Source organism: Typopeltis vanoorti, chromosome 12 (assembly GCF_054136105.1).
Source record: "Typopeltis vanoorti isolate ZY-2024b chromosome 12, IOZ_Tvanoo_1.0, whole genome shotgun sequence".
Lineage (NCBI taxonomy): Eukaryota > Metazoa > Arthropoda > Arachnida > Uropygi > Thelyphonidae > Typopeltis > Typopeltis vanoorti.
Window position 1 is genome coordinate 39,336,301 of NC_143560.1, and position 25,014 is coordinate 39,361,314.

Consider the following 25,014-nt stretch of genomic DNA (forward strand, 5'->3'; position numbering starts at 1 on the left):
GATTTTCCCTCAAGGTAGGAAATGCAATCATTCTGAATCATCACCCGCAAAAACCGAGAATATGCAGTTCAGTGCTTAGTTGCTATTACGATATTTTGGAATTACGGTTGAAGCAACTATGGCTATGAGGACAGTTTATATGTGTAAACTGTGTGTTTTTCTGATCCTGTTTTGTGAGATGAAAAACCCGAGTTCTGGAGAGAGGGAAAACAAAAAAGCATCTTGATGTCATAATACGCAATGCCATAAACCCAGTATCCTACTCTGGATATCAAACGTTGTTTTTACTAACAATTCAGTAGCTACAATAACAGCGAAATTCGAAACATACAGGGTGTCCCAAAATTCACGCAAGTAGTAATTTTGATAGAAAACACAGGTTTTTAATTAAAACTAGTAATTTGTTATTGATTCATAAAGTATACAGTATAGGGTTATGCATGGAATAGCATATCGGGTAAAAGGCCTCCACGGCTCTGCTGGCACATACGCACTCTTTTGTCGAAATTTTCCATGACCGTTTTGCATAAATGTGGCTGAATTTCGTTGATACAGTGCTCAATTTCCTCTTCAAGGCGTGGGTGGTCGTGGGCTTGTTGGCATAAACCTTAGACTTCAAAAAACCCCAAAGAAAAAAGTCCAACGGCGTTAAGTCACATGATCTGGAGACGGCCAATTCTGATCACCAAAACGGGAAATTCCACAACCAGGAAATGACTCATGTAGTAATTGAATTGTTTCTCGAGCTGTATGGCATGTGGCACCGTCTTGTTGAAACCACATGTCGTCCACATCCATATCTTGCAATTTAGGCACAAAAAACTGGATTATCATGTCGCGATAGCGAGCACCATTAACTGTTATTGCCTTACCAGCCGCATTTTCGAAGAAGAATGGACCGATGATGCCTCCAGCCCAAAATCCGCACCAAACAGTGACACGTTGTGGATGCATTTGTTTCTCAACAATCACTCGTGGATTTTCTGAACCCCGAATGCGACAATTTTGTCGATTAACGAAGCCATCAAGATGAAAATGAGCCTCATCGCTGAAGATGATTTTGTTCGAAAAATAAGCCTCCACTTGTTGTTCCATAATTCATTCAACGAACTCTCTTCGCTGTGTGTGGTCATTTTTAATAACCCTGAACTGTCAGCTGTCACGCTGTCTTTTTTTTTTCTCGTTGGCAACACTTTACCGCACAAATGGCGCTAAATTTAAATCTTGCGTTAATTTTGGGACACCCTGTATTATTGCTATACAATAATTCCATTCTGGCCCTATTTCGAAATGTTTTTTCCCTGAAGTTATCTTATTGAAACAGAAATCCAGGTAGCTTGACAAATTTTTGTAAGAATCCGGAATATCGAATTTCAAAAATTCCAACCAATCCACAATCCGAGAATAGCTGGCATAAGGACAGATGGATGAATAAACCGAATATACACGTTGGCGCATTTTACGAACTGCATTAAACAAGGGGAAGGTTAAAATCGGTCCCGACTTTAAAAAAAAAAGAAAAAAAAAAGTGTAATTTCAATGTTCAACGTTAAACATATATGATTCTATTTTTAAAAATATATAGCAAGAGGTTTGTAAATTTTTAATCGCTAAGGACTGTACGCAATTCTATATTTCTTCCGATAATTTCTTAGATAATAGGATGACTTAGGATAAATGAAAGTAAAAAAATATCAAAACACAAAAAGACTGGTCACGTGGTGAAATAATGAGGAAGTGGCTCTTTAAAAGTACTTAAGCAATGTTTTAGTGAACATTGCTTAAGTGCCGAGTGTTTACTTCCTGGGTACCATTAAGAAGTTACTCATCTCTGAATATTTAAAATATATTCGAAAAGATGTTTTAAGAAGCAATTCGAGCAACTTAAAACAAAAAAACAACTAAATTATGATGTTTTACACCCAGGATTCAAAAAGGAGTTACATTAGGTTGAGAATTCTAAGAGATCACTAAGGCAACACAAGAGATGCCTATTGTCTGTCAATTGTCCGTTATCAGTCGCTATCATCATAATCACTCTAGTTCTCCATGGTGTAAAGTAAGTCAGAGGTTTATCCTAAATGTTTTTGTCTGCAAAAACATATCATTCTGAGTCTGAACTCACAGATTCTGACAATAACATTCCAATTATTGCTCGCTGTTCTCCATACACAAAGCTGACTTCTCGCTCCCTTGCCCACATACCCTTATACAACTTGGTGTTTATCAGCTCTCTCTGTCTTCTCCCCATGCCATTGCTTCTCTTTATACCCACCAAACTCAAGTTATATTCTCCCAGAGCTTTGTTTTATCATATACTTACAGAAACCCAGGCCCTGGATTTCTAAATTGAAAGGCAGCATAAAAATGAAGATGCATTCGTCCCTAAATTCTATTACATCTTCCCTCATAACATTTCATACCCAAAACTAAAGTAAGATTACTTTAGTTATTCCTTAATGTTGTAGATTATCTTCATCTCTGTCTCTCTCCGAAAGCTAGGTGACCATATTTATACACAATAGCAGAGATATAGTCTGTTCGTGGCTTTGTACAATGAACAGCTGCCTCTTTGTGAACGTCCTACTTATTGTAGTGACTCTTTTGGTAGTATTCTCAAACTTTACACTACGTTCTCTTAATTTCATCTTCTTGTCCCAATCATATTAAATTTCAAATCTTTAATTCTCTTAAAGTAAATGGCTTTCTATATCCCCGTTTCAAAGCCCAAGGTCAGATTTTGATCCTTTGTCAAATATGTCTAGCAATAGTGAACACTCAAAAGTTTGCGTGCATGCTTTGAGGAAAGGAAAAAATCCTGCAACCTCCGTATAAAATCAACTAAACCATCCTCAACTAAAATAAACTCTTATAAAAGCCAAAAGAACAAAGATTACACGAAAAAGGGTGCGTAAGCGTTGCCTTTCTGACTGCGTTCTAGCAAATTAATGAAAATTACCTGCATCTTCAGTTTGATTCTGTAGGGTGTGCAGCATTAATCAGCATGCAGTGGTTGCTCCTCAGGCACGAAAATGAGACGCGAATGTATTTAGTTCTTAACTTCTTGAAAGACTTTGCAACCGCCTAGTAGTTCAGTGCTGCCTGGTTCGTGATTTTATTTATTCACAAATTATTTATCATTATTATTAATTATTCATGTTTAACTTGACTTAGGCAAAATAGTATAAGTATTTAAGTACAAAATTAATTTTTGTATTTTAAAATTCGTGCCCTAGTTAAAGTAACCAACGTTTGTGACATTTTGACCACCAGGAATATTTTTCAACTAATTTTGTTATGATCATTATGCGAGTACTTTCATGGAGTCCGAAGCCCTTTACAGGAGACTCATACCAATCTTCATCTTAACAATCCACACCTCACCCCAAACTCATCTCATGTACTCATTCGGTAACTCATTCAGTAACAATGTAATCACAACTCTCTCAATTCATCCATGACCATATAACTACAAAACTCAATCCTTACCAACCACACTCCACCCAAACTCCATGGTTGACTTCTGCTCTCTCCCTCACATCATGCATCGAAACTCTCGTATCCAACCAATAAAACACCAATAATCCATGCTACCTTCTTCCTCTGCTCATTAACTAAACCGTGCAAACTAAAATCCCGCAATCCTTCCTCACAGGGAGATCTCAGACATTTGTCACATTAGTTGCCTACCTCCAGATCGAGATGCAGTGTTCAGGATTATGCTTAGATATGCATTTTATCAACAAAAAAAAGAAAGAAAGAAATATAAATATATACATACCAAGAGGTAGAAAATCTCATCCATCATTCACTGGTGTGTCCTCGACACATGATCTTCAGCACACAATCTTTCCAACAGCAGCACATCACCACAACTTTCTAGCCCATTTCAGCGAAGCGCAGCCACACCAACACTGCGCGAGATTTCCCAGCTCTAAGTGCACCACTACCCTACAGTCCTTTGCGACGAAAAGGCAACCACCATTCTGTCAATATTCAAATGATCCTGCATGATAATCGTAGCTCAGAGAGTGTCGACTCTTTGGCTGGAAAGACCTACGTTCGAATCCTATCTAACAAGTGAAGAATCTTCTTAAGGGATTTTCAACGGCAGGCGAGTTAGCTAGTCTCATATGTAAGTAGAAGAGGTTTTTTTTCTTCCCAAAACATCGAGTTTATCATTCCATCAAATGGGCGAAAGAACAAGCGTTTAATAGACATAGTAAACTCTAGCCATAGTAGCTTCGGTCATAATTTCAGCCAAAGCCATCCTACAGGAGGGGTATGGTTGAAATGTCTATTTACTTATCCCGTCAAGCACGCGAAGAACCATTATAAAGGTTTTTCACTCATTCTGTGAAGGTAAGATAACAGGTCTCATGAAAGTGGCGGAGTTTTTCATGCGACACAAAACAGCAAATCGAAAGCAGAACAAAACAAAAAAATCAGCGGCACTAGCAGAGATCACCGTGGAAAACTGCCAGACATCCGCCCTATCCTATTCCATCCCATCACATACCAATCTCTGATGGCTACGAATAGCTATTCCCCATCACTCCAGCAGCCCATATCCATCCCCCATCCGCTCCAGTTCGCACAACAGGACTGAATGCAGCATTTAATCAAATGCCCCATAATCTCCTCTATCCAATCGAACTGTGGGCACTAGTGTAATTACACTAATAAAACACGAGTAATTATTAAGAAGTGAGAGACAAACGGTGTTTGTCCCTCACTTCTTAATAATTACTCGTCCTGTGCTTATGGAGTTAATCTGCGGCTGATGCTATCTACACGCGCATCTTCCTTTGTACCCAAAGGCTCATAACAGCAACTGTCTATCTATTTTGTCCTCTACCTCAATAAGATGACCTCAAATGTACTGTCTCCCATGATCTCATCTTTCCAGTTTAATCAATTGCAACATGAAATAATTATGTGTGCGTTGCGAATGAGGAGAATGAGTAATGCAATATATTCACTTTTTTTTTAAAGTTAGCAAAAAACATTGATAATACCAATAACATTAAGATGTGTAAAGTCATGCACAGTTCTCAAAGAAGAAAACCAAATTAGAAACAGACTGCAGTGCTTCCATCACTAACAAAGCGAAAGGGAATTACAACATCTCCACGCGCTAAGTTTAAATACCAACTACTAGTTACCATGATTAGCGTTTCTTTACTAATATGAAGGTATGACGTCATTAACTACTTTTTCTTTCACACTGTTTAAATTTAGCCTTGATAATTGAGAATAAATAGACTTAGGCAATGTTTGTTGACATGTCTGAAACTTTCCTTCTGTTCACAATTAGGGGTGTGGCTGCAATCCCACGGACATCCTACAAGTTGTCACACAGCAGAATTCACAAGCGATGAAAATGACTTTTTCCCCCCTTAAGTGAAAATGTAGATCTTTCTATTCAAGTTTTCATACACTTTTATAATTGATTTAATAAGATAATATCTATTTCCGTATTTATGTCACACCACCCTGACTTCGGAACTGAAGTTAGGGTGGTGTGACATTGAATACGGCCCTGGAATGTAAGAGGAATAGCATATAAAGAAATAGAATTAGACCAGTTATTAAATGAAAGAAATTTTAAAATAGCAGTAATCATTAAAACAAAAAAGAAATTAAAAGGAACTATGAGAACTGAAAATTTTAACGCGATATACAGTGGAGTCGACAGAGACCAAAGAGCACAAGCAGGAGTCATGATTTGGATTCATAACTCCCTTTCAAAACAGTTAAAACATTATAAATTATGGAATGAAAGAATAACAGAAGCTAGAATAAAAATAGATAGAGGCTATTTAACAATAATTGGTTTATATGCCCCAGAAGAAGGAAGAGAACAGGATAATATTGATTTTTATAATCAGCTACAAAACATATATAATAAAATAAATAAAAATGATTACATAATTTTAGCAGGAGACTTAAATGCTAGAATTGGAAACACGAAAATTAATAATAATATAGGAATATATGGAGAACACACTCTAAACAGATATGGTAAAAAATTGATTGACTTTGTAGTTTATAATAACCTAAAAATAATGAATTCCTTCTATAAACATAAAGACATACATAAATATACTTGGGCAGCAAGAGGATGGAAATCAATATTAGATTACTTCATATTAAATGAAAAGACATCAAAATTTTCACCAGATGTTAGAGTTCACGGAGGATATGAAATAAGCAGTGACCACTTCCTTGTTAAAATAAAATTAAGATTACCACCTAAATGGCTACAAGTAACAAGAACAGAAAGAAAAATTGAGACATTTGTTTATAAAACTAGACTATTGAATGACACAAATGTACAATGGCTATATGAACAAAGAATTAACCAGTATCTAGATAAAATAAAACAAAATGAAGAAATAGAAATAGAATGGCTTAATATAAAAAGGATACTAAATGCAGCAGCAAATGAAAGCTTAGGAAAGACCAAAAAATTCAATAAAAGAAAAAACTGAAGATCTGGGATGATACAATCAAAAAGAAAAAAGAAGCCTATCACAAATGGTTAAGCAGTAAAAGATTAGAAGATGAAATAGAATATAAAAGAATAAGAGCCATAGCTAAAAGAGAAGTCAGAAAAAGACAGAGAATCATGGAATAAATTTGTTTCTAATTTAGAACATGATTTATATAAAATAAGACCCAATGTATATAAGATTTTGAAACACCTAAATGCAGATACCAAAGAAAACATAAAATTAAACACTGAATTGAAATTAGAAGAATTTCTAAATTACTACACAGAACTGTGGACAGACAAATATTTTAAAAAAGACAACTGGCAAACAATTAACGAAAATGAAAAGGAAATAACTGAAGAAGAATTAGAAATCAGCCTGAAAGAAACAAGAAACGGAAAATCACCTGGAGAAGATAAGCTAGGTTCAGAACTATATAAATATGCAGGAACAAGATTCAAAGGAAGACTCTTATTATTTTTAAATAAAATTTACTCAACTGGTATCCCCCCCCCAATAGAATGGAAAAAAGCAATTGTGATTCCTATCTTTAAGAAAGGTAATAGAGATGACCCTAAAAACTATAGAGGTATCAGTATACTAAATTCATGTTACAAAATATACAGCAGAATCTTAAATAACAAACTAATGAAATATTCCGAAAACTTTATTCTAGAGGTACAAAATGGATTTAGAAAAGGACGATCATGTATAGACCCAGCCTTCTGTCTAAAATTAATAACAGAGAAAAGAAGAGAATATAATTTAGAAACACATATTGCATTTATTGATTTTGAAAAAGCATTTGACAAAGTTAAAAGAAGCATATTATTTAACATATTAAAAGAAAGACAAATACCAAATAATATCCTAAAAGCTGTCACAAGTATATATGAAAATAATCAAATACAAATAAGATTAAATCATGAGCTATCATATACAAGAGATAAACCAAGGGGTCCGACAGGGATGTCCCCTCTCAGCAACTCTTTTTAATATCTACTTAAATGAAATAATAATAAAATGGAGTAAAAATTTACATCAAGGAATTAAACTTTCACCTACAGTTAACTTAAACACTCTCCTCTTTGCCAACGACCAAATAATAATTACAAATTCTGAAGATAACTTACAGAAAGCTATTTTAAATCTAAATGAGATATCCAAAGATTATGGTATGATAATATCAACGGAAAAATCAAAAACTATGGCCTTTAAAGGACAAGATCCAGCAAGAACTAAAATAGTATTAGATAACAAGATCTTAGAACAGGTGAATTCATTTAACTACCTAGGATGTATGATCACTTATGAAAATGAAAAAGATAAACATAAAAATTGCAAAATATTTAAAAATAACAGGAGTAATTAACTCTATATTTAAATCAAACCTAGTTCAAAAACAAACCAGGCTAAAAGTATACAATACATTAGCCCTACCGGTCTTAATGTATGGAAGCGAAATCTGGACAATAAAACAAAAAGACAAACAAAGATTAACAACAGCAGAAATGAAGTTTATGAGAAAAACTGCAAAGTATACCCTATTTGATCACAAAAGAAACGAAGACATTATGAAAGAATTAAACCAAGAACCAGTAATTGAAAAAATTAAAAAATATAAACATAGATGGATGGAACACGTTCGAAGAATGAAAACAGAAAGATTACCAAAACAAGCCTTAAAGTACAAGCCATTAGTTAAAAGAAAACCAGGACGTCCTCTTAAACGATTCAACGATGACTTCTAAGGCCGGAACAGGCCATACTAGGCCTAAATCCTTGATACGTATGATGATGACCACCCTGACTTCGGAACTGAAGTCAGGGTGGTGTGATTTCTGCGAAAAGTAAGCAGCTAAAAGAAGGCACCGTGGTTAAATAACTGGAATTCGGTGATGTCACATTACATAATATTATTTCAATATCATATGAAGGTCCCATTATTAATTATTTGACCTTCATTATATGAAGGTCAAATTATCTACGATGGATCTGCATCAATAGACAGTTCTCGAATATTTCTCTGGTTTAAAAGTGTTTTTGCATATTAGTTTCTTTGCGTTCATTTTTATACAGAAGTAAAAAAAAAAGTGTATTTAGAAGCTTGTCTACCGCTCCGACTCAGTGTTATTTCAGTTTTCGGTTACATGAAAATTCACAGAAAATGCAATTCGTCGAAAAAACAATTCACCGAAAATTTTTAATTTTCGATAATGTTATGATAAAAGTAATCCATTTAGAACAAAAACTGAACCATGAAGACAGCTTCTAGTACTGGCAACTTCTACTAATTCCGCTAAGTCAGAGAGATTTTGTAATACAGTACTTAATTTGGACACATTATTCCTTTGTCGTCCCGAATATAGCTGAACTGAAAACTGGAACGGTTCGACATTTTCTTGTAAAAGTTTCAAATAGCGAATCTGAGTAAAATTCATCCCATAATAATTGCTGTATTGAAGTCGCATGTTACTACTAGCAACAATAATAATAATGGAGCCTGCGTAGTTCCGTCGGTATAAACAAAGCAGTTTAGATAGAAAGACCTGGGTAGTTGGAATCCCTTTTACGACGCGCATAATTTTTATCAGTCCTGTTCAGCTAAAGGTAAGTTAGCAGGCATAATACGGAGATGGCTTGGCGTTTCCTTCCGTTAGCAGGCAAATCAGTCCCATGAACAGACATGAAACAGTTATCGGACAAGAAATACTATAAGAAACCATATTGTCCTATAATTTTTCCCTATTAAAGTAGCATTGCTATCTCACTCTGCGCGGTTCAGTTTTTGTTCTAAATAGATCGATTTAAAATTTTCGGTGAACTGTTTTTTCGATGAATTGCATTTTCGACGAATTGTCATTCGATGAACTTTCCGGATACCTCAGTTTTCACATTAATTTCAAAGTGTTAATTAAACTGTACGCGATTATAACGTATCAAGAGAAGTATTGCGAATTGGATACTTGAATAAGCAGTGAAGTCAATTTGTGAACGATGGGCTATTTAGTTTCCTCTGACCGGAAGCTCGTTTTCCATCACTGAGAAGCATATCAAAGAATTACATACTTCTAAAAAGGATTAGGACATAAGGGTTTCTAAAACCCCCAAAATAGTTAGCCACAGAAGTTGCATTTGGTTTGATTTGAATTACCGCCGAAGCTAGGAGACAAAACTCTTAGCACGTCTTTCCAACGAACAAATTAGAGCCTCCGTAGCTTCGGTTGGAATCCCATCAAAGACGCGAAGTCAGAGTTTTTCAATCGAAGGTGAATTTGCCAATCTCATTAGTGGTAGTGTTTTTTCTCCCGGAATTTTTTTTCACCTCGCAAACCAGCCAGGAGTACACACGCAATATACATACAAAGTAAACTTACAGGCATAAGGTTAACCACCTTAATCCTAGAATTATGATTACGGAATTCAAGGACACTCAAAAGATCGTGGACGTTTTAGGTTCGTTTCTCTCTCTCTCCTGGAAATTCAAATTTTAAGTAAATGGATGTTATGAAGTTGGAATTAATTTGGTTTCCTTATTTAAATTATGAAATAAATGTCACAAAATAAATTCGATGAAGCTGCATTGGTGCATTATCTCTATTATGAAAGAAAGATTCAGTATTTAATGCATAATTCAAACCTGATTTTTACACCGTTCAAAAATATATCAATGCAAGTTTGCATGATTTAAAACATAGCGACTGACACTGAAAGAAGCACGATATTTATTCATTGAGATATAATGAAAAAACGAAAAACAAATTGTAACAACACGAACTTCGTATAACAATACACGCTGCACTGATATTTGGAATTTAAGAAATTCAAGTTCAAAGAACTGACCAACGAAGTAGAACGCCTTGATTATGGAAAGAAAGAAAATGAAAAGAATTATTCCTCCACTTTCCCCTTTTATGTTACGCAGAAGGAAAAGTGAAGTCCAGCGGACATTCGGCAGAGCAAGAAGTGGGAGCGTGAAGGAAAGCAGGTTCTGGTTATTGAGTAAACTGGGTGGTGAATTCCCACGGATATTTCACAACGCTTGAGTGAGCGCATCTTAAGCATGAATGATAAGTTCGACCTTAACTCAAAATAATAGTAAGATAAATTAAATTATTGTACAGCTACTAAACTATCTTCCAAGAAAAACAATTTTAGTAGTGAGATGCAAGGTCACTGGATATGAATTATTAATTTTTTTCTCTGAATTAATGTGTTTGTTTGAAAATTCCTGTTCTCTTTGTAATGGCGACTACGTTTAATGTAAATATCAATTAAAAGTTCAGTTAAATTTAAATTAACTTAAAAGTAACTCTTGCGAACAACACATTTATTAATTTTGGACTTCAGTTTATATTTATAAATTTTGGATGGTCATATTTCGACTCGATAAAGAAGAACAAAAAATAAATATTTTTGCTTTGCATTGAGAATCCATTGTGACAGCGCGGTTAGCCTAGTGGCTTTGCGCTTCGCAACCATATGCCTGCCGAAGGAGTGTCCCAGGTTCGATTCCCGTTGTAGACGTGAGGAATTTGAGGATCTTCCTCAGGCATAGCCAAGTTAGCCGGTCTTGGGCGCGGTCAGTAGGGTTTTTTCCGCCAGTTTATCTGGCGTTTTTCATCCCGCAAGCAGGCAAAACCGGCCCGTGAACAATACGCCTCTACAGTCAAAAATATATCCCTCCCCAGCGGCAGACCAGGCGACGGGTCGGTTGGGAGTGGTACTAACAAGAAGTCGCATCTAAGTAACACGCGGACCCTCCATCTACATACGTACAAAGTATTTGTACCTATGTAGATGAAGTCTTTGCCCTTTCTTAATAAGATTTTTCGATCTTCAGCAGATGACAAACATAGGTATTAAATGCTTAATGTTTTTAGCAATACAATCATTCCTTAAGACATTCTGTGTTTCTACATGACCTATAGCACTGGAAGATTCAACACAGTGATGGAACTTTGATTGTTACCCCCCCCCATCTAAGTTCTAGTTTTCCTCTGTAAAGTAAAATGTCCGAACTACCGACGCCAAACGTCACAACACGATAATGCAGAAGGGCCGAAACTTTTTAAACCACTATAATAAAAACCGAAAATGCTGTTCCTAAACAGGTTAGCAGTTCAAGTATAAGTTACCATTATACGTGAAGGACTAACATTTGTCTCCGCACAACCAGCGTGGTGCAGTGTTTCTAAATATAATTGTGTAGGTAGGGATAGAGAGAGATCAAATTAAGATTTCAAAAAAAATATTCTGAAGGGATCAAAGTATAAGGAATGAAAGTGAGAAATAGTTTCGTTTACGTGTGTGTATATATATATATATATATATATGTGAACCGTGCAAACTTAATTAGAATAGCTGATCCTAAATCTTAAGCAGTCGACCTTTTAAATTAATATGCAGAATTCCTCTTAAACTTTTTATCCCGTTCAGCTCGAAAGATAATTATACGATGAAATGGGTTCCGCTTCCTTGTTAAATGCTAGGAAGCAATGTCATGTTCATTTTTTTTTTTTTTTTTGCTCTCATCTCCTATTTTTTTTTCCCCTTTTTTTTTCGGCTTTAATTGCCATATTTGGTTTTTTGTCTTCAAATTCTTGACTTACATCTTTTATTTTAAATTCATCATGTTTATTTCCTTCTATTTGTGTTTATTTTTAATTTTGTTCACGTTCCACATTTTAAAAAACCGATTAAATACATCCTATGAAGGTTTATGATAATGATTAAAAGATGAATAACGAGAAAAAGATTTTGAACCATCGAAAGAATAAAACTGTTACTGCAAACCTATGGCGAAACTTTAAAAAGTAGGTAATCTTTAACTGCGTAGGCTTAGTTTTTGGATAACCCCCTGTGTTGTTTGTAAACTGCGTGGGCTCTAATTTAATTGGTTTGCCAACCGAAAAATCAGTTTAGCAGAAAACTTTGCTATCGCCTGCTCCTACTAACCAACTCATAAACTGAAATCTAACAACAGCGGAAACACATTTTTGTGCTGTGATGGCAAACTTTTCATCTATACTCTTCGGTTAATAAGCAGTAGCAATAATTCTCAATTTAATAGAAACAAAGAAAAAAAATATACGTCCAGGCTTACATTTCTTGATCAATTACCTCTTTAAATCAGTTATTGTTTTTTTCTTTTTGATTGCCCTAAAGCTATGAGATCAGTATATTATATCTGTTAATTAGGTGTCTTCTCCGACTAGTTTGTCTGCTTTGTTTCTGGTAAACAAAAAAAAGAAACTAGTTAATTCACTTTCGGTTGAAAGCTATTATAAAGGTCCTTCACGGGATTCCAACCAAAGTTTTTTTTTTCTCTCTCTAAAGAGGGACATACCATTCTTTCCACTTTGTTAACGATACGCTTTCAATAAAAGTATTTTGTTGGAGAGAAAGAAGATGAACATACAGTAACATAATACCCTTCTGCCAAAATCTAGAGTTCTGTTTTTTACTCGTGCATGTATACAATTGCCATGAGAGGGGAGGAAAAATGAGGCAGAGATGAAAATCGTAATATATAGACATTGTCTATAGCAGTGGTCGCCAAAGGGGTCGATATGACATTGTTAGGGGTCGATTCGGGCTCAGGGGTTGACAGAAAAATATAAGACATCATTGTATGGGTAATATTTAATTCGGTTAACTTGGATTACCTCCATGACAAAAGACATGGAGGTAATGACAACGCAATTAAGAGTGAATCGTGGGATCAGTACCTCCATCTTACAGGTCTATGAATAGGACCTGTAAGATGGAGTAAGGTCATGAAAATAGTTACTGAGGCCAATCGAGTAGGCCAAAATGACGTATTTACCAATAAACGGATGTTGGTGGTTCCTGCCGGCCGGCGCAGTGGGAGCGAGATTGCAACACGTGTGTGGTTCTTATTTACTGATACAAGTATTCGATCCCAGTCTCATTTTTGCGCATCGATATACAAGTGAGCTTTAATGTTCTAAAATTCATCAACATACATATTATAATTCATTCGTTATTCATTCACGAACTAAACTTCTCTATGTTGAAGAGTTGAGCAGCGCTGGTATTACTACCAGCGCTGCTCAACTCTTCATATATATATATATATATATATATACACACATACTATATTATACATACAATAAGCACTGTAACTATAAAATAAACAATCTAAAAACTCACATAAGCGTCTTTTTTTGCTTGTCCTATTATAATTACATAATAGTAAAATATAGGGGGTCGATAAAAAGTCAAGAAACTCTTGAAGGGGTCGACGGGCAAATAACTTTGGCAACCCCTGGTCTATAGTAAACAAGATTCCGCGCGGTTAGCCTAGTGGCTATGCGCTTCGGAACCTGGAAAGGAGTGTCCTAGGTTCGATTCCCGTCGGAAACGTGAGGAGCTGAAGGATCTTCCTCAGCCATAGTCAAGTTAGCCGGGCGTGGACAGCAGGGTTTTTTCCGGCAGTTGATCTGGGGTTTTTCATACCGCAAGCAGGCAAACCGGACCCGTGAACACACGGCTACAGTCATAAAATATATTACGGCAAGGAAGCCAACCACCTTGCTCATAATCATCTCCCTAGTATGGTAGCATATAGCTATCCCCCACCAGTCGTATGGCTGAGGGAATAGGATAGGATAGAATAGTATACAATCGTAGATATACTTTTCTTTCTTTAAACAAATAACTTTCCCTGCTGTTGCAAAATGTTATTAACATCAGACAGCGCAACGTTTGGCAACAATACTGTATATTATTTGAATAACCTAGAAACAAATTTTTCTTAAGTCCAATATTAGAAATTGGAAGCAGAATTTTTGATAAGTTTTATTTTATATCATTATTACATCAAAACGTGCTCATGTTAACGATACTGAACTCCAACTATACCGGAATGATACGTGCTTCAAATAAACATGGAGATGTGACCTCTTTCAAGTTCTTTTAATGCATTCAATATGTTTCGTCTGTCTCTTTGAAAATCTTCAAGCTTCCTTAGTCTAATATTAGACTAACAGAAAGATAACAACTTTAAATATTAATAGACAGCAGACAGAAATCGAATGTCAATAAATATTAATATCGGAGATACTATATTAGGAATACTGTTATTGATTTTAGTTACTAATATTAGTTTATTTCTGTATTTTCATTCACGTTATTTTTAGTACTTGGTAGTGTTTACTTTTATTTATTCATGATGACGAATATTCTATCATAAAGAGAGGTCAACTCAAGATCTGACGCCAAAAGTTCATATAACTGCAACATTGTGATTTTTCTTCCAGTTTGCTATGGGCCCTATACGTCTGACAAGTGTTAAAAATAGTAAAAGCGAATTTATATATCTACAAAAAAAAACCTTAGGTGAGCAGAAAGAGCTCTATGGACCTAACAAAGTTCTCACAGAAATCAAAAATCATTTTCGGGAACTCGAGAAATTGTCGTGATGATAACTGCACCAAATTGTCATGTTTGCTATGTTTATGTGTTATTATATTATTATTTGAGTTAATTCTAAAATTGTGGTATTCTAAAATATAAATATTCGAACCGGTAGATAGTTCTAGTGTGCTTGTTGTTTGTTACATAGCTTGATATTATCTTTTCGAATACAGTGCGTATATATAATGTCTAGAATCTAATAAGGAGCTTATCATCATGTATATAAAAATAACATGGTCAAAATAGAGTTTTTAAAGATTTTCATGAAGACAAAATTATGATTGAAAACGGGTCCTGTAATTTTTCCTTTTTTTTGGGGGGGGGCTAATTTTAGAATTTGAAATTTATTACTTAAACCGAAGAACCAAAGAAAAAAACAAAACCTAAGGAAAAGACATCTTAGCGCAGGAGAAAGAATGACGGGACAGACATGCGCTCTTTGAATGGAAAAGACCTGGATTTGATTATTGTCATGACGAGAGGAATCTTTATCTGGGATTTTTCAAACGAAGTGAATTATCCTGATTCTTTTTTTTTTTTTTTCCTATTGAGAACTTTGTTTTTTTGTCTGGTAACAAGTAAATTAGGGAAGAAAAATATTGCCTGTTAATACTGAAGTGAAAATGATGGATTGTGTAGTGTAGAGTAGCTTCGCGCGAAGAGTCCTTCGATTCCGTATAGATGTCACGTAATAATATTGCATGACATCTACAACTTGACAGAACAAAAACTAATAGTAGTTTTCTATTATAGGATTGGTCACCTATCGGGAAAATATTTAGTCCAAACATTATTCTTTAAATAGCACCTCTAGTAGAGTAAGAAAAATCGACGTACCTTTTAGTTGGAAAACCTGCGTTCTAATGCGAGAGGAATTATGACATGGACTTTCTATTTGAAGATGGATTAATTTCATACAGACGTGACACAAAACGAAAACTTACCACTCGTGTTTTACTTCCCGCAAAGCACACAGTACAGTTGGAGAACCCTCACTCGACAGGTAATACGCTCACCTTATGGCCTATTAACTATTGTCAGATTTAATAAGGACTTCAGATATCACAAGCATTAAATATTTATGCCTACAAAAGAATCACAACAGAAAATGAAATTATTGTGAATTCCGAGTTTACGAATATTGTTTTTCATAAGTTGCTGAATCTGTTGGTCAAATTATCTTGGGTTAGAAATTTTTTTTGTTCCATAAAAATAACTAAAAACGTTTTGTTGATTTTCTTAAGTTAGCAAATTTCATGTCAAATAAACTAGTGGAAAGAATTAACGTTAAATAAAAAAAAATCTTTCCTTTGAGACTGGAGTGTCGAGTAAAAGCATTTTACAGATGGTGGAATGCAAGCCTGATATGGCCAATGTTAAGACATGGAATAATAAAGAATCATTGGAAATAAAAATCATATAATCAGAAAACCTAGGATGTTAATGAACTATGTGAATAACAAAAAAAAAAAAAAAAACCAAAATTAAATCGGAGTTCCCAGTTAGCTTCTTCGTTAATTTATTAGAAACAAAAAGTAACATATTGAGATCCGAAAACTTCATCAGCAGAAGATTAATAAAATGTTAAATCAGTTATATTTCAAACTTAATTTTAAATTATTTACCGAATTTAAACAATTCATGACTATTAATGAAAAATGCGGCACTTTTCATTAATAGTGCTCCATATTCTGAAGTGAAAATTGTATTTTTCCGTGATCAATTTTTTTTTTAATTGCTGATCGAAATACGAGAAAGTGCAAAACTATTTTTATTAATATGCATTAATTACTTTGTATAAATTTGTTGGGTTACATTCATATCATCCACAAGCTATGCAAAAATCAGCGATCCGGATGGATATTGTCATTTGGCAACACCTGAATTTCTAAGTTTACACACAAATACGCCTATCTCCGTAATTACATACGCAGTAGGTCACCTGCACCCGATTCCTGTCAAAAGAAAACACTGTCTGACAAAATAGTTTTCGGACAGTGATAGAAAAACTTCTGAGTTGGGATTGGTCGGAACGCTGGATGCGATCGTAACACTAAAGTTTACCGTTATTTCGTAAGAGATTGCAATAACGCAAAATTTTTAACACCTAGGTGTAAAGGGATTTCACGCTGTGTTCGTATACGCTTGCGAAATGTTCGAGTCGAGTACTTTCACTTTACAGGCTGACAGTTTTTAAAACTTAAGACCAACAGCAGGATATAAATATGGATATATAAAGTATAAACTTTTGCAGCAATCTTTATTTCTTTATTTATTAACTTTATCTTTATTATTATGTCGGTTGCACCGCTTAATAGTGTTTATCCATGACGAATCCAAGTGTGTGTGTGTGTGTGTCTGTCTGTCTTATTTAGAGAGGAGGGAAGGAGGGGGTGTTTATTCTCCTCTTCTTTAATAAGCTTTCCAGAATGTGGGGCGCATTTCTTTGCAAGAAAAGCGCAGACTAACATTGTGAAAACTCATAGGATTGTCCGGCTCCTTAAGAACCGAAAGTTCTTCAGGGGTCGGAGATGCATTATTAGGCTATATTGAATAGAAATAATAAAAATAGACAAAATACTTTAAAAAACAAAGATTTATACATATAATGATTTATACTGACTGTAATGAAGAGCTACTTAATATTTCAATGCGATGTGCATTACAAAATTTCTAGTGGAATGGGTACTCTGCAGTCTACAAACCAAGAAAAATTATCGACAGTATATGAAAAAAAAAAAAAACCTTAAAAATGAGCATCTACATTTTCATTCTTGCCCAGATACTAAATAAACAATATAAATCGTATTAGGTATCCGGTCTTGTCCTTATTTCATAAGTTCTAGTAGCAAGGCTTATACGTTGGTCAGACATAACTGGTGATTAGTTTACGGAATTAATAACGCATATAAAGTATATTAATTAAAGGTAGCTTTAATGAATAACTTCTATATTTCGGCAACGTCACATTGCCATCTTCAGGAACATAAAGATATGGTATGTGCACGCAGGCACTAACACAAAGCAAATGAGGAAGAAAGCAAGAAACTAATATTGTTCCTAAAGTCCTAATGGTGCCCTCTGGCAGGCTAATTTGGTAGTCTTGGCAGTTGGGCTGAAGTTCTCATAATGAAAGTCTCCCAAATTTGGGGTAGTTTCATGCACCCAAATTTGTTGAGGTTAGGAACGTTTTTTAGAGGCTGCTGAAGATTCTATGAATAATCTTTCGTATTTAAACTTGCTGCGATTAATTATTTTTGTTTTCTTCCAACGAATTTTATGGTAGATGACCTTACTTCCTGTTACAAACCATATAAAAAGTTGGCATCCCTTATCTGCTCTACCAAAGACCAACCACTTCCCCCTAGACCTACCGGGTGTATATTTTGATTCCATCTATGTTATAGAATTTCCATTTCCAGACAAAAAATAACTAAATTAGTAAAAATATTTAAGAAGGTAATTATTTTGCCATAATTTCTTTTCGCAATCTACATTCGGTTACTGTGAATACTTTTTCTTCCTTCTTTATATTGTAAATTATAATAAATATCAGCCGATTCCTCACTTACAGGGTGTTCGGGATAAATTTGACATATTTATAATTAATTATATTTTTCCGTAAGTTACATGTATTAACACACACTTCTCTTCATTTAAAAGTTTGGACCCTTCTTCATTCATATACAAGATGTCAGAAAGGATGGATAGCTGGAACCCACCTGAATCATGGAAGAGAATAACTTGTATCATGATGATTCGTGCCCGCCATCAAAATAAGGATATTACGACTGCTGCCCAATGCTCCCTGAATACAGTAAAAACAATCAGGCATGAACTAGAGACTTGCAATGGTGACTACGAGGATGTAGCAAGAAGAAAGATCCCTAGCAGACGATCTGATTGCGTTCGTACAGCAGAATTCCTCGCAAATCTGCAGGAACAGGTGTTGAAGAACCCTGGCATTGGAATTCGGGCTTTGTTCGTGGAGTTGCTAACTGTAGTCAAGCCCTGGATAACAAGGGTAGCCAATGGTAGGCCGTATGTATGGCAGCAGGATTCGGCCCCTTGCCACACCTCTGGGAAAAGTCAAAAATGGTTGTCTGAAAATTTCTACGACTTCACCAGTCCAAATGTTTGGCCTCCAAACTCCCCAGACCTTAACCCCATGGATTATTTTGTATGGGGCGCAGTTGAAAAAGACACCAATCGCACTTCCAGTAATACAAAAGCCCAGTTAATGGATAAAATTAAAACAGTTTTTGCGGCCCTTCCCAGGGAGACTGTAGCATCAGCTTGTTCGAGGTTCCGAAGCAGAATTGAAGCTGTGATCGATGCTAATGGTGGTTATTTTGAGTAAATCTTGTTGATAGTATTGTAATTAACTCTGCCTGTAATGTTTTTTTGTCAATTCATTAAATTTAATAGATACAAAGAAGATTTTCTTTTTCCTTACGAAACTGTCAAATTTATCCCGAACACCCTGTATATTCTGAATTACAAAATAATTGCAATTTCCTTAACTGACAGATATTGGAAATGGTTTTCCAGATAATTTCCTTTATTACTCTTACCAATAAAAGATCTCTGCATCACCAAATCGTAGATAAACATTTCATAATATTCAGCTTTTCTTTAAAAAAGTTTTACAATTGAAATAATTAACAGTTATGTTTCAAAAACTTAACTCTCACCAATTTTAATAAGATCATTATCTAACTGAAATTTTAGTGTTTTGTAAAGCTCAAGAATATGATTGTCGGGTTATTAGAACCACAACGTGCATTTAGACTTAACTATTCATTTCAACAAAAGGGATTTTCGTCTAACCGCAGATTCTTCCATTGTTCGAACATACTTTGGTTTCATATCATGTCTCGTCCGAGAATTCTGGGAAACTCGTCTCCGAAGTGATGTTAGTATGCCACAAAGCAACACCTTCGCTATTAATAAACACTGCTATACATGTCAAGAATTTCTTCCTGACACCACGTAGATAAGGTGCTTGACCTCGAAAGGTTTTTTTTTGTGTGTGTGTGTGGAGACCGGCTAGTTAGAAAGGACCCATTAACCCGACCGTAATTCCAATCACAATTTGAAAGTCAACTCTCTGAAAGATATACAGGAGATTTTCTTCTAACAAAAAAATCAAATCTATATCTATAGATCTATATATATATTACAAATTATTTATTACAAGTAAATACAAATTATTTGTATTTACTTCTAGACCGTAGCGATGAGGAAAGCAACTGAAAATGAGTCAAAGGAAACACCGTTTTGTCCAGTAATTTTGAGGATAACTACCTCAACTTTCTTAATGTTTAATTAAAAAATTAAGCTTCAATAAAATACACAATCTATGCCAAGAACACTGACTTGGGATCTGGAAAGATCCCATTAACTTACGCTTTTAAGTTTGATGGAGTGGTGCTGCTAATAGCAAAATAAGTTTATATATATGTTCTGAACTTATAAATGTTCGCTTTCACCCGCTAGGCAGTAACAGTGAACATTTTTGTTGATTATATCAAAGTATTAAAAAGAATAAGTCGTTTAATAATACTGAGCACAGCAGTGACTTCATGATTTAAAAAAAAAAAAAAAAGTTAGACGTCAGCTGGATAAACAGTAAAAAAAAAAAAAAAAAGAAAGAAAGAAAAGAAAGTCATTGGGCCATTCCAAATCGTTGTTGGTAACCAGTGGTGTGCAATAGGTGTTAAGAGAAATATTTTTTACGTGTTACACATTTAATGAACGTATTAAGTGAGATTTTAGGGCGTAGCTTTACAACACGCAATGATCACTTATTTGACGTCAGATATAACCGGTCAATCTTAATTAGAAGTTGTGTATACTGGAGAGTAGGTTAAATGCACATAATGATAACTTTTGAAGAAATCGTAAAGACAAAGGCTACATTTTAAAATTTTTATTCCAATTTAAAAACCGGTAGAGATGTTGAATGACTGGAATCAGTAAAGCTTAATTATGTCCGCAGGACGTTATTTTGTGTCCTTGCAGTTATCGATGTCGTAGTAAAATACAAACGAATGACGCCTGCAAATATGCAAGGTTCTCACTGTACAGAATTTACGTCTGTTTACGTCAGAGACAAGTTTTCTCCAGACTATATGAAAAGCAATTCCACCGACCTTTGGCTGTAATTGCAACTTGAAGCCATTTAGAATAGCGGGGTAATTTAATTAATTCTTTGGGTTTATTTCAGTTTTTTTTTTCTTTTTCAAGTGTACTTTACTGAATAAATGGTCTTGGATTCCTTAGTTTTTTCCTGAAAAGGTACAATTCATCTACAGCGTAAGACATTTGTTGCATCACGCAAAGAAAAAAAAAAGACATCGCCATTACCTAAGGAATGACAGACTAATGACTGTCAACTCACTGTGCCATTGCCGAAAATAAGCTTTGCTAACATGCTCCTTATTTCTTCCAGAACCAAGGATCCTGGATGAAATATTCAGAATAGAATTCGAACTCGGTTTTTCTAATCAAGGGAACGTTCCCATTCTTGGACTGCACTATTGAGGATCTCCGATTTAAACAATTTTCTTGTGTGTTGGTTATTGTATTTTTTGTAACTGAGCACAAAAATATTTTGAAGATTATGTAGACAATTCTGTGATCTTTAATCGAGCATGTTAGTTTCTTACAAGACATCCATGAAAGTTTGTTCACTATTTTTTATATAAACATGCCACATTCGAATATGGAAAAATAGGGTCAATGGTTCAGGAAAAGAGAAGATCAATTAAAGAAAGTTGAACAAGGGTAGAACATGCTATGATCGACTGCAGCAAACATTAGAACGGCAACAAAGAGAAAATATTTTCTTGGTTCCAACGGAGAAGCCAATTCCAAATCAAGAAAAATATTCAAAGTCGGTGGGTATCGAACTTATACAAGGTGAATTTTATTGATGCATAATGCTGAGAGTTTTAAAAAAAAAACCGTCATTATGACATCACAAGGGGGGGGGAGGTCAATATGATTCCAGATGCACTTGAGGAGGTTACTTAAAAAAAAAAAAAAAAAAAAAAGACAAGGGAAAAAGTTAAGTTTTAAAAATTAGGCTTTGCTAGCACAAAACCTTATTGGTCAACAGAATCAAATGGAAGTTAACGTGCAGTTAACTCTAGAGGCCATCCTTTTTACTATCCAAAACAGTGAGAAGGATGCAGAGTGCAATAATCAGAAGAACTGTGATTGCAATAGTGGGCATAAAAGAATGGACCCAATAAACCATCTTCAGTGCTAAAAGATAAAGCACTCCTACTACCACTGTACTTCATAGCACGGTCAAAGAAAACTGACATCTTCCTGTACAAAAAAAAAAACATAGGAAAACTGCCGCAAAAAAGTTTGTGACAACTACGACCGAACGCCTCTGAGAGTGTCAATGTTTCAACTCTCAACGTTTCTGAAAATTTCAATTCCTTGAAGTACTGGAATTTTTCTACAGTATTCGTCTAGAAATTAACTTAGGCGAAGAGATCGCGGTGGTTTATTATTCACAAGAATTTGTATTGTCGAATATAAGTAATGAGCTTGAGGATAAAGCAGAACTAGTCATTAATGGATTTCTCCATCACTTTGAGAAACGGTTGGGAAGCAACCATCTCTTACTTAATGTTCTTAGTTACAAAACATGAAATTAAAACCCACTTGATATCCATTTTATTACGCTCTAATTAGTCACATTAGCTAACACTCAATAGACGCACAAAACAATGCCACAATGAGTAAAACAAACATTTAATCTAAATTTGAATAAGTTTTAAATACAAATAACATTTCAAGAATTATAACGAGTTCTCCAGTACATTAAAAACATACAAAATAAAACATTATCAGACACCGTTTTAATGTTTTCTATTATCTGAAAAATTCAGGTTATCTAATTTTAAAAAAAAATAAAATAAAATAAAAACGTAATGCGTACTTACAACAAAGTTCATAAACTAAAGCTAGAGCATCGTAAACAGTTATCGGACGTTCGCTGAGCACTTTTCCCACTGATGCGAAACAGATGAAAACCGGCAGAATAACCAGCATTGCCATAACTTTTAAACGTGAAAGCAAAGGATCATCGACCGCTTAAACCGTTTCTTCGTAGAACGTATTTTAATAGCAGACGACCGCGCTGTTGTGCACTTTATATACTTCCCCATTTCCAGTTCCAAATGCAATGTACCGAGCAGCGCCCTCTCGGGAGCGTAGTCGTCTATATTCATTTTTTTTTTCAAGAATATCCGTGATTACAGTTTACGAAGAAACGGGAAAGTCCATTTTATGCTGCTTTAACGAAGTTGAGTAGTCCTAATACTTTCTCTTTCTTCGTTTTTTTTTTTTGCTTTGTTTTTTAAGATGCAATCGTTCTTTGCATCTTCGCTCAGTTTTTTTTCGTGTATACAAAAATAAATCATTTTGTGTGTGTGTGTGTGTTTACAATCAATCGTTCTTTGCATCTTCTCTCAGTTTTTTTTTTTTTTTGGTGTATACAAAGAAATCATGTGTGTGTGTGTGTTTGTTTACAATTCTAATTTTCAGAAAACTGGATAGTGCTTCTGAATACTCAACATTAATATAAAAATTATACAAGGGCCTATATTTCAAAAATTAAATTTACATTCGAGCAGCTACATCTTATATCAGCCTTTCGAGATCTCTCGTTACACTGTCTTGAGGCAAGCCTCAGACAACAGTCAGTTCTTTTTTTTTTTGTGTTTTAAGTCGCTTCCGTACATAAACTGCAACCGAATGTATATATAGTATTTTGTGTGATATACTCCAATCGATTTTTCAGCACATCCTAATTTTTTTATACATGTCCCGAGCAGTGGCGCACTCAGGATTTAATCTTGGGGGGGGGGGGGGGGGGAATTGAGTAGACGATTTGAGAATACATACACACTACGTATTGCATACGACCTATGACTGAGCATCTGCAATGATCGCTAATTCATAAGTAGTATAGAAATAGAAGACACGACACAACATAAATAAAAAAATGAATTTTAATTAGGAAAAGATTTTTAGGAAATTTTTCTAGTGTTTTTTTCCCTTTTTCTTTGGGGGGACAGCCCCCCCCCCCGGGTGCGACACTGGTCTCGAGTATGCTCGTATAGAAATAGAAGACCCGACACAACATAAATAAAAAAATGAATTTTAATTAGGAAAAGATTTTTGGAAAATTTTCTATTGTTTTTTTTTTTTTCCTTTTTCTTTGGGGGTGCCAGCGCCCTTTGGCCCCCCCTCTCTGGGTGCGCCACTGGTCTCGTGTATGCTCGTATAGAAATAGAAGACCCGACACAATATAAATAAAATAAAATGAATTTTAATTAGGAAAAGATTTTTGGAAAATTTTCTAGTGTTTTTTTTTTCTTATTCTTTGGGGGGGGGGGGGCAGGGCCCTTTGGCCCCCTCTGGGTGTGCCACTGGTCTCGAGTATGCTCGTATAGAAATAGAAGACCCGACACAACATAAATAAAATAAAATGAATTTTAATTAAAAAAATATTTTTGGAAATTTTTCTAATGTTTTTTCCTTTTTCTTTGGGAGGGACAAGGGTTCCTGGCCCCTCCTCAGGGTGCGCCACTGGTCTCAAGTATGCTCGTGCATAAAAGAATGCGTTTTTAAATATATTTTTTTCTTTCCATTTAAAAACAAAATACTTAGAAAGAATGCTTCATATTCCGATTATTCCTTCCATCCTATTGCGATACCAGCACATTAAATGCTCATTAAAACGGAAGTTTCCTATCCGTTGCTCAGGCTAAGCCGAGCCGAGGAAATAGTTCTAAAGAATTTTGTGTGTGCGCGCGCGCGCGATGGTTGAGCAACATCAGAGCAATCTTAAAGGAAAACCAGTTCCTCAAGATTCGAGAATGTAGCGAGAGTTCCCGAAGGTCCCGCATTTTGGTGAGCCAGGGTCTCAGATACTGGGAAAATCCTAATAGTTTATAAATCATTTGGTTAATTATTCTGAGGCTTTTTATTTATTTATTTATTTTTTATAAATTACTGCTTCACTGATAATGTGAAAAAAAAAACCTTT

General features: G+C 35.0%; 1 protein-coding gene across 1 annotated transcript in view; it reads right to left on the reverse strand.

Moving 5' to 3' along the window:
• LOC150100719 (uncharacterized) overlaps positions 1-23,034 on the reverse strand; it is a 102,639-nt gene extending 79,605 nt beyond the window's left edge. Inside the window, exon 1 of the mRNA XM_090401869.1 lies at positions 22,904-23,034. Within this exon, the coding sequence (XP_090257995.1) occupies positions 22,904-23,018 (115 nt within the window). The 5' untranslated portion in view covers positions 23,019-23,034. The remainder of the gene's footprint in view (positions 1-22,903) is intronic.
• Between the last annotated feature and the right edge of the window lie 1,980 nt (positions 23,035-25,014).